The sequence below is a fragment of the Periplaneta americana genome, chromosome 13 (assembly GCF_040183065.1).
Source record: "Periplaneta americana isolate PAMFEO1 chromosome 13, P.americana_PAMFEO1_priV1, whole genome shotgun sequence".
NCBI classification, from domain to species: domain Eukaryota; kingdom Metazoa; phylum Arthropoda; class Insecta; order Blattodea; family Blattidae; genus Periplaneta; species Periplaneta americana.
In genome coordinates, this window is record NC_091129.1 from 89,582,071 (window position 1) to 89,593,570 (window position 11,500).

At 33.2% G+C, this 11,500-nt stretch overlaps 1 protein-coding gene across 1 annotated transcript; it reads right to left on the reverse strand.

The window, feature by feature from the left end:
• Positions 1-2,079: 2,079 nt before the first annotated feature.
• On the reverse strand, positions 2,080-10,051 carry Lamtor3 (Late endosomal/lysosomal adaptor, MAPK and MTOR activator 3). Its single transcript, XM_069843493.1, has 5 exons — positions 9,396-10,051; positions 9,272-9,306; positions 9,016-9,074; positions 6,978-7,111; positions 2,080-2,705 (listed from the first exon to the last, which is right to left on the reverse strand). Exons 1-5 carry the CDS (start codon positions 9,402-9,404, stop codon positions 2,568-2,570), a joined length of 375 nt encoding a protein of 124 aa, XP_069699594.1. The 5' UTR covers positions 9,405-10,051; the 3' UTR covers positions 2,080-2,567.
• Positions 10,052-11,500: the final 1,449 nt, after the last annotated feature.

An 11,500-nucleotide genomic window follows, 5' to 3' on the forward strand; every position in this document is an offset into this window, starting at 1 on the left:
CTTGAATTGTCGCACCACCAGTAGACAGTCCCTAGATTATTACTGGCCAAATCTTGTATATTGATCTGGTAAGGGTAGGATTTTCCTTTTAATTAAGAATTAATTTAATTTAGAAAATGTAGGAGACGTATTGTAAAATCATTGCGGAGGTCATTTACATTTATTAAAGGTATTCTTTGAGTAGGACTGTACCGTGGTGTATTTCATAATAAGGATAATTGATATGAGCTGCTGTTATGAAAATATGAACGACTCAGAATGTTATTGCATTTCATTCTCGCAGCTTACACAAACAATATTGGCTCGCCTACTGGAAATGTCATCGAGGTCATCTGCCAAAATCGGTGCCTCCGACTATAACCATGTGGGTTACAGGTTGTTGTTATGACAACCAAGGTTAACCTTGGAAGTAGCCAAGCTTCATTTAATACCCCCTGTTCTCATCACCCAAGCTTGCGGGCAATGCTGCCACATTACTGAACATATCACACTTGACTGACAGATCCTAGCAGTAGCAGCAAGTTAGCAATATTACCATGACAGCAGATCCGTAAGTCACATGGCTAGCGAGCTGTCAGAAGTCGAAATAAATGTTAATTGTACTGTAATTGGAACCAGCTATAGTTCGGATATTCGATTGTTCAAATAACCGAACCTCGAATCTAAAAACATATAATTAATAGTAAGGTTTCTGTAAGAAAATGTCATGAAATTCATACAAAGTACAGTACTTAAAAGAAAGGTCACAGTACCTTATTATGTGAAGTAATCAGTGATTTTTTCGTTGTTGAAATGTAGACCTTCGTTTTTTAGCAGCGAGATCTCTAAGGTTATAAAACTTCAGTACACAACACAATAGAACACGACACAGCACATTTCAACTAACTTTTTTTAAATTGGACATTTTGTTTGTGTTTATTCAAGTCTAATTATAAACAAACAGTGAGGTTAAGTTCTGCACATTAATCTACCTGCACTAAAAGATTGTGAAGCACACTTGGGGTCTCTATTTATTTGTCTATGCTTGGGGTTATTCGCAAACAAAAGTCATTCCGAGAGCAAAAGGTAACTGACCATGTTTATTGACGTTCAATGATTGACAATAGAAAACATGAAAAATTTCATGGGAAATTTTCGAGGAGGGACTATGGCAGGTAGGTTATACAAAGTTTTACACATGGTTAACATCCCATAACTGTTATTCCTGTCAGCTGGGGTCATTCTCAATCTCTTATAAAGTGAAAGAAAAATAAATATTATACCATATATTTTAAAAAATAACGGACTAAAAATTTAAACAGAGAAAATGTAGGTTTGGATATTAGACATTTCAGATGTAGTTTGTTTATTATTTCTGTTTCTGTAAGTAAAATTATATAAAATTATTATCTCTTACCATTTTTAGTAGACTAGGAGGCACTGACACAATTTTTCTGTTCATAGTTGGTGATATGTTGATATTGTGACTTGTAGTTTTCATAATGTTTCGTCATAGTTGTTTATACATGTATGACAACATTGCGATATTTGTACGTAAAAGTGAATTGTAACAATATTTTTACCGTATGTGTAAAGCTAAGAGCTTTCTAATCAATAATGTATTATGAAAAATAGCAGTTTTCGTGTAGGTATGCCAAAAAGTTTTTAATGATATATCAATGTTGTTCTGATGTTATTACAATCCAAATTAAGTGATAGCAATCCCATGTAAAAGAAATCGCACTTCAAACTATTATATCTCTGAAATGATGGCAAATTAAAAAAAAAAAAAAAGTTATTTATATTATCTATTCAAAATAACTATATCTTTCACCACTGAGCATTTACAAAATCCTTTTGAATCACTGTGCATATTTTGTAGCTGAGCTCTGTTGTGAGTGTTTGCTTTGTAAAAGACTCTTTACAGTTTGTAAGCAATGAAGATAAATTGGGTGTTGTGGTAAAATTTATGGCAATTTTTTATAATCTGGACTATGAAGTGCATTTTCAAGAAAGTGTTTTCTATGACTGAAATAAACAGACATGTTCGCCTGATTTACTTATAGCCGAGTTGTTCATTGAAATGTTACTGCAAAAGAATGTAGAATATGAACATTCTTTTTTATTACTATTTTAAACTGATTACAAATAATACTGAATAATTTTTCATTGAATTATTCATGTTCTATACACGTCGAAAAGTATTTACATATATGTCCTTTTATTCTGGTATGAAATGTGGCAACCCTGATCTATAATGAATAAAATATTCAACTGTACAAAACTTCTCAATTATATATCGTCATATAAAGAATGTATTATAAGCAATCAATATACAGGTAACATATTTAACAGCTATCAACAACAAAACCTGTCACAAGGTAGTGTTCAATTATCTGTAAAATACTTTTATACATTAAATATATCTCAAATGTTCAAGTGACTATATAATATGTGGATGAAGTTTTAATTAGTTTAAATCCATTAAATATAAATCTTTGTTGTAACACAAGCACCTTTGTACACTTTTATACGCAGAAAAAAAGTTCAGTCATTATGGCAAGATCACAATAGTTTCCGCTGTTAATTTAGGGCTCTGCAACAGCCATCCTCAGATCGCTCAGCAGTGGTTCTATGTGCTGTTCCAAGAGCAGCATCTGCCCTGTGTTGCAGGAGACGCTGCCAATCAAACTGATAACAAGGGGAAGCTTGTTGATCTGCACAACCTGTCAAACAACGTACACACTGATTCAGGAATACAGAAAAAATATTCATACTGATTAATCTATTACGGTTCAGTAAACAATTTATTAACAGATAGTCACATAATCCATTGTCTCAATATATTCACATGCAAGCAGACATCCAGGCCTTTAACAATCTACAAACCTAGGGAAACATTTATAATCAATAAATACCTTAACACTGTAGAAGCTATGTTAATGAATCAGTCTATCATCTTACAAAAAATGGAAACACATATCTATTTTTAAGGAGAGTGAAATTATCATCCTACCCAGCAAAATTAAATATTAACAGACAATTGAGACGACCATAAAACCAGTAGTGTGACCAAGAAATTAAACAACTATTCACAGGAAAAGATAACTTCAGAAGAAATTAATTACACGAAAAGACAGCCCTGGAAGAAATTAATCATAGACAAATATACCCTGGGAACAAATTAATCGAAAAGATAACTTCGAAACAAATTAATTAAAAGAAAAGAAATTATGGAATAAATTAATCGCAAAAAAATATAATTCGGAATGAACGACCACAAGAAAAGGTATTACTTCTGCAAAAAAGTAATAATTACCAGAAAACATAACCTTGGAACACATTAATTACAAGAAAAGACAGTCTCGGAACAATTTAATCACACCACCATAAAGCAAGAAGCCAAAAAGAATCTTCTACCAAAATCAGAAACAGCAATATCATACCAGTTGAACAGAATCTTCTAGAAGAAAAATGTGGGAAAACACACATCAAACCTGGAAAATCAACAGCACCAAACCAAGACTGGATACAGGTCATGATTATATAGCACAGCACCTCCATAGATTAAAAATCTTCAATTCAGATCAATGCACACTCTGCAATAGCTCAAACCCAATGAACAAATTAACATATTCTATGCCGCAGCAAGTTAGATAAATCCAAGCAACAAAAGAACACGATCTCGCATCTCTGCTGGGATGCCAGACTCCAAATGGCTAGAGGATCCCAATAGAAGACCATTGGAAGAAGAAAAGAAAACTTTGGAACAAATTAATCACAAAAAATATCATTTTGGAATAAAATCACAAGAAAATATAACTTGAAACAGTTACTGTAATTAATGACAGGAAAAGATAGATTTAGAACAAATTAATTAAGGACACTTTGTAGAGATTGTCAGCTGTTCCATATGCTTTACCTTTTATCAAAAGGAACTGAATTTTCTCCAGAATTGTAGCAGATAGACAAACAAAATTTTCACCATTCATAAAACAGGCCCTGCTAAGTTGACTGATACCCATAATAAGTAACTTGCATTATTTTCTTTAAGTTGACAATAAGTTAAACACTGGAATGAACATTTCCGAATTTTTTTTTTGTCTGGTACCATTTTTTTTCCCCCAGAAATTATTTGTCAGAACTTAATGACAAATTTTAAACACTGTTTATCGTTGATTAGTAGGTTAACAATAATTACGACACTAAAAAGCTTTCATCTACAATGTCAAATTACTAATCAACAATGTGTAGGCCTATAAAAATTTTCATTAAGTTCTGAGAAATAGTTTTTGAAAAAAAAAAAAAATAGTACCAGACAAAAAAATGTTCTTAAAAAGACAGAGTTGGAAAGAAATATTTGGAAGAAATCAATTACAAGGAAAGATAACTTTGGAACACATAATCACAGGAAAACATAGCCTCAAAACACATTAATCACAGAGAAAAATAGTCTCAGAACAAATAAATCATAGTTAAAAACTACCTTGAAATAAATTACAGAAAAAAATAACCACAGCATAGAATATTACTACAGTAGAGAATCAGTAGTCCAGCCTTGTCAGATTACAGAGATCTGTCGGTTACTGGATTTACAATGAAAAAACATAGTTAGGCTATTTAAATGAAAGTATGTAATATACTAAAATAAACGTGTATGTACTGCTAAGAGTACATATTAAAAGAAAAACAATATGTAATTTATAAAGACATATTAAATGAAAAAGATATGAACAGTAATTTATAACCATGACTACAATAATTTCTTTAAAATCCACCTTCTACATCAATAGGCCTAACCTGAAAAATTAAATCGTTAATCTTTGTTTGTTTTTTTGCTTTTAAAGAGGTTTTTAGACCTTTCTCTTGACTCTCTTTAAAACTAAAACATCAGCTGCTGCTATGTTGTTTTCCTGAGCCCACACGACACATGTACTAAACACACTCACAGCATCGTTATATTGTACAGTATGAATTTGTGACAGGTCATTCTTGTTCTTCATCATCAAACATAGTGGAAACGTCTTGGACAATCTCATAATCACTCATCAGCTGACAATTTTCGTCTTCGTTTCCAAACAGCTTGTCATTTACATCGTCAACAGACAGTGTTTCAGAATTGTTGGTGCAAATCTCTTCAATCGTCTCTCAGAGCTCCATGATTTCTGCATGACCTCTGTTCTGCTCTGCTGTTTACTGGTCTCCCTCTCACACACTGACAAGCAGCGACATGAAATGTCATGTGTTTGGGGCTCGTCTCAGTCTACTGGATATGTCAGACTGGCTAAGTGTCGAACTACAGAGACTTTACTGTAGTTAAAGGTTTTCACTCTAGAGGAGCAGGCACTAACACACCATGAAAAAATGCTACGGTTAACAACAACAAAATGGGAAAAAAGACTGTTACAATCAACCAAGTTGAAAATACAAACAAGTTTCCTGTCCAAAGTCACGGAAATAAAAACAGAATTGAATCTCCCTAAATCTAAAGAAAACATTTTAAGCAGAGAAAACCCTCTAACCTTCGAACCAATTAACATTCAACTAGATTTAGAAGAACCAGTTACAAAATCTGAAACTTCCAAACCTGTACTAAAAGCGCTAGCATTAGAAGCTGTGAACAATAGATACCCACCAGAAGAATGGTTACACAGATGGGTCTACTATAGATAATAACTCAGGATCAGGAATTACGTGTGCGTTATTCTCATTTTATCAACCAGCAGGACATCATACAACAAATTTTGATGCGGAAATAATGGCTATTCATATCTCACTCCAACACCTACTATACAGAATAGATCAATTTCAAAATGCTGTCATGCTCTCTGATTCTAAAGTAGCATTATATGCAATAAATTCATATAAAATGATGTCAATCCAAATTAAAGAATGTCACAAAATGATCCAACAACTTCAAAAACTACAGAAAAGAATTCAATTGCAATGGATACCTGCACATTGTGGAATTGCTGGAAATGAAACTGCTGACTTTCTTACCAAAAAAGGATCCAATTTAATTCAGAATACAAAAATACAAGCCTACCTTTTACATCCATTAAAAGACTAATTAAAAATAAATATAAAATCAAGCACTATGTACCAAAGCCAAAGATAAAAAATGGAGCATTTTAATAAAAAAAACAGAAATTATTCCAGAAATCCCACGTAAATCTGCAGTAGCAAAATTCAGACTGCTTACAGAACACGATTATTTGGCCAAACACGTGAATAAAATAGGAATTTACACAAATCCAAATTGCTCTCTATGCAACAAAGAAGAAGAAATGACTGAAGATCATCTACAAACCTGTGAAGTTCTACCTGATGGATCCACCACAGAGAAATACTGGAGAGCAAGAATGCTAATGGCTTCGTTGCCAAAGCCCGGTATTAGATAACAACAACAACAACAACATATTAAATATTACTACTGACTGATATACCATCAAACTTCCATTTGTGTATTACCTAGATGTGAAACAAGTACAAACAATACAAACAACACGAAGATAAAATTTAATGAATATTTCAGAAATTTAAATATGAATTTTCTTGGTTTATGCACAGTGACACAAGAAGTTGTGAAATGAATATAGCAAAAATTAAAGTAATGGGTAAACTGGTTTTAAGTGACCCGAAAGACAAGTTGTGAAGTAATTTTTGACGGAAAAGTTATTAAGTATAACAACGGTAAATTAAATGCACAAATAAAAATTAACATATGGAAGGCATTGACAGAGCTAGTGTAATTTGATAGTATAATCAGTCTAGTATATACAGTCACGAAGCTCAATACGTAGTAAATATGCATCCATAGTTAGTTGTTAACCACTTAGATTGCTAATACCACCTCATTACAGACAATTCGAAATAGTACTGGCACAGTCTATTGTTCCTAGCACCCCCACAACTCAAACTTCGTGACTATAATAGACTGTGGTATAATGGTAACCTATCTTTGTGTCAGACTTTGGCTGGGAATGACAAACACATACCTGATAGGTTGAATACATGCAGATCAAAGCCTTGTTCTTCCCAAGCCCCAGCTTTCCCCCTTGATCTGTTGCCATCCCAAATGTTGAGAGGAAGCTCGGCCTCATTGCAAGCTCAGGAGCTTTGTCAGTGGCAACTGGCAACAAATAAAATTACATAGTACACATTTCCATTAATTTCAACTAATTTTATATGCCACTTTAAAATGGGGACCTATATAAAATACTTATAAGCTTACCATACGACTCGTAAAAAGCAGGACAATTCCCCTTTTTATGGTCTAGGTTGCCCTGCATCCCTGTAATTTTTGTTGGGACACGCAGAAGTCCCGTATTTCAATCAAACTTTATTTCATAATGTAAAAATCAATAATTTCTCTAACTGAGTTTACTTCATAAATTTTATTGATGTTGAAATTATTCTGCAGAACCTTGTTTGATCTATATCATATGTGGAGACTACGAGGCAGAAAATAGGAAAGATTGGAGAATGCTGAAAATAAAGCCATATATATGTCAATCCCGTGTGTGGTATAACTTATGGAGATATCGAAGATTGGCCCTAACTTCACCTAAGGAGCAATAATTGAAATATGTTGTTTTCTAATGCCTGTTGCCAATCTAAATGCAGCTACAGACGATTTGCGTGGTAAATCGGGAATCAACTATGGATTATGATGCAGAGAGTTCCATTTTTTTCCCTTGAGATTGTGTTATCAAATTTTGTTTGTTGAAGTCTAAGTATGTAGATTTAATAAATCTTTTAATAGAGTAATACGTACATTTAGTAACAGGTCTGTAAGTAGCAGTGCTGCCCTTCTTTGCTAAAGCATCCGCATTCTCGTTTCCCATGATTCCACAATGGGATGGTATCCATTGGAATACAATTCTTTTATTGAGTGTTATTAATTGAGAGAGCATTTTAGTTATTTCTGCTGTTTGAGACGAAGATGCGTGTCTAGAGACTATTGATAGAATAGCTGTTTTTGGACTATGGCACTAAAATCGTCCTCCAGTGGCTTAAGGAGGGAAAGCTGGTGATCAACAAGATTTTCCAACTAGGTCTAGTAGATCCGTCGACCAACAGCAGGTGTGGTCCTCCAGACATTCTGGGGGTTGTGTGTAAACGAAGTAGCCACCAAAACGTTACAATATGGTGTTCACTTAAATCGGCTACAACTTGCCATTTAACCATTCCAATATGAAATGAGTACCGTTAAGGTAAAATTATCCTGAGGTAAAATAGTCCCCCAATCAGATCTCCGGGCAGGGACTACTTTAATCATACAGAATCAACTAAATGTCTTACAATGGAATGCTGGTGGTAAAATTGAAATATAGGAGACAGCCTACATTAACTATAAATTTCGAATTATGTGACTGAAAAATGACTACCAGCTGATACTAAATCTGTAAAAATATTACTTTGGTACAAAACTAAAGCTTACATAAAGAAAATAATCTACGTTCTTGTCCGTGTACTAATTAATTGAAATAACATTTCAAAATGAACACGAAGTGCATATTTCATTTCACTTAGTATATGCAACGCATAAGCTTACCAAAAGCTTAACTAACGTAACCTGTCATAGACTCGTATATGCAAGGCATACCAAAAGTCTAAACTAACCGTCAGCCTGTGTGGCGCAGTCGGTAGTGTTTTGCCTTCTGTGCCCGAGGTTGCGGGTTCGATCCCGGTCCAGGTCGATGGCATTTAAGTATGCTTAAATGCATCAAGCTCATGTCAGTAGATTTACTAGCATGGAAAAATTTCAGTATACGGATTCCTCACTGACAATTATATCTTAGAATACTAAAAGAGCAGATTTGTCTGCGTTTGTCGAATGCGCATCATCATGCTTACGAAAAGGCACTTTTCAGTGTCAATAATTTTTTAGTGTGCACAAAGTTGAAATTCTGAAGTAAGAGGGGAAAGGAAGGAATCCGTGTTCTGAAATGTATCCTAGATAGAACATTACAGCTATTACAAGAACGCAATACTTCAGGAAGAAGTTAACAAGTGTAATATTCTACGACGAACCTTTCAAAACAGGAACACCATCTCTGTCTGTTATTAGAATACAGTGAAGTCCGTCCACCCTGAAAATGGAAATAACACATATAACTTAAATTGTAAAAGACCATTTATAGATGTTTTAGACTGCAGTGCACTAAAATTCAATTGAACTTTTAAAACACTGCGTATGTTACAGTACAAATTATGCGTACTATAAGACAGCGGTTCTAGTGCTTTAATAAATGAGTCTTTCGCAGTAAGCAAACTTAGTTATGCGCACCTCGATAACAACTGCTGCAAATATTTCTTCATATCCTGTAATGAAAAAGAATACACACCATTTAACAAAGTTGAACTCACGATTACAAGACATATAACGCAAGTGTGTGAGATCTACAACATACCTCTGTCATGATTCTTAGATTTGGTACTTTGTGCTTGCCTAATAACACCAATAAAATAATTGCTGTAAAATAAAACAAATATAAAGAAACTATAGGTTATGTCATATGACAATTCGTGTACATGAGATAGCTGACAAATAGTTGTATGTTGGCTAGCATGATATCTTTGCAGTATAGCCAATATATACGTAAACTTAAATATTATCCGACAGATGGAAGTAGATTACATATTAAATTTTATCCTCAGTTAAATTCTAACGCCATCTCTCGGCACTTCTTGAGCAAAACAAAGAAAATCCTTCGCCATTGTTTAAAAAGAACAGGTGTATAGTGAGGGATTTTTAAAATCCGACGCTATATCTGAAGATTTATTTAATAAAAAAATAATTGACTCCAAAAAAAAATAAAAATAAATCGATGATGATAATCTTCACCATAAACTGCTGCAATAACACAACAAAGGCCATTTGACGCAGCATATATCCACAGACATTTAATAAGGGTCGAAGGGCCTGGGGACGCTCCCCCTACACCTTTACACACATTCTGCAGTTTAATGTGAGAAAAGGTTGGGGTTAATTTATTATCCAGATTGAAATTGTTCTTCACTTAGTACTGTATTACTTAATATAAAAATAATTTTCCGAAGTACAACATTTGGGCTTCTTTCCACGATATTCCATAACATATCTGTCAAACTTTCACATCTGGGAAAAACAAGAAATCAAAATAGCCAAATTTCAACAATACTGTTATGGTTAAAGAATTCTCTAATATCAATATGAAAAACATAGCATTATTTTATAACTTCCCATTTCCAAAATGAAAATTAGAAGAAAAGACTTCTTTTATTATTCATTTTGCCTGTGAATATTTTCGAATAGGATAAGTAATGTACAGTCATTTCACTTTTTATTTTCTCTTCATATTCTTAATCATTAGATATGAGGGCTCATAACAGTAGTAATATGAATTTTTCCATCCATTATAATTAACATAAAAAACAAAAATAATGCGAATTGGCAGAGAAAACAGAACTATATCACATTTTGCATTAGAAAGATGTCTCAAATACTACTTATACTTGCTATGTTACTACAAATCATGTTTGAACTAAATGGCGGTTTTGAACTGAGATGTTACAGGAATCAAATGCAGTAGCCAGCTTATAGTGCAAGGATAATGGATAACAGTGAGCATGAAAGGATTAGGAACAATGATTACCGTACATTATCAAGTTTTCAATACAATTAAGAAATTTTGTCGACTTTAAATTTAATTAAAAATGTTTTAAGTTCTCATTTATACAATCAATGAATCTATAACACAGGTATTACATTCAGAATACGTTATTTAAATTCATTTGTGGAACAATGAACATTTCGTTACAAATTATTTACCCACAACCAAAGCTTGAAACACATGCTCATAACGTGCCAGTGAACAATGACACACAAATAAGTAACATCTGATAATCTGACAACAGGAAAAATTCTTGAGTTAAGATGAAATAAGATTTTCATATCAAAGGCATCTCAAAATAAGAAATACAATCAATATTTGGAGTAGTAGCATAACTAATGTGCAATTTAAGTGTGTCCATATCTGACAATCTCACCATCTTATTCTTAAACAAAATATTATTTAAATATATTATTCTTTAATGTACAAAGAGATATATTTTTGGGCAGACATCAATATGTAAAATGTAAACTCAGTATGTAAAGCATTAAATACCGCAAATTAATAAATATGAAAATATTTACGTGTTTTTAACGTCTTTTTGTTTCTGCATGTTTCATAGATATTACGGCACTTCAAACTATTTATAGTTGTGACACCCGTAAGACATATTTCATCACCACATAAAGTAAGGCAGTAATAACAATGAAAGAAATTTTTTGGTATTGTCACCTTCCATTTGGTGTAGTAAGAGAAGATATCATTCTGTTCTTCAACACCATTAAGGCTTACAAAATATGGGGCAGAGAATAGCACCAATAAGCAAGCTTCTGAAACTCAATAAGATATCAGGGTTTAACTCCGAATTTTTTTATGTAAAAGAGGTACTGGTACCATGTGCCCATGTGCTATGGGCTCAATGT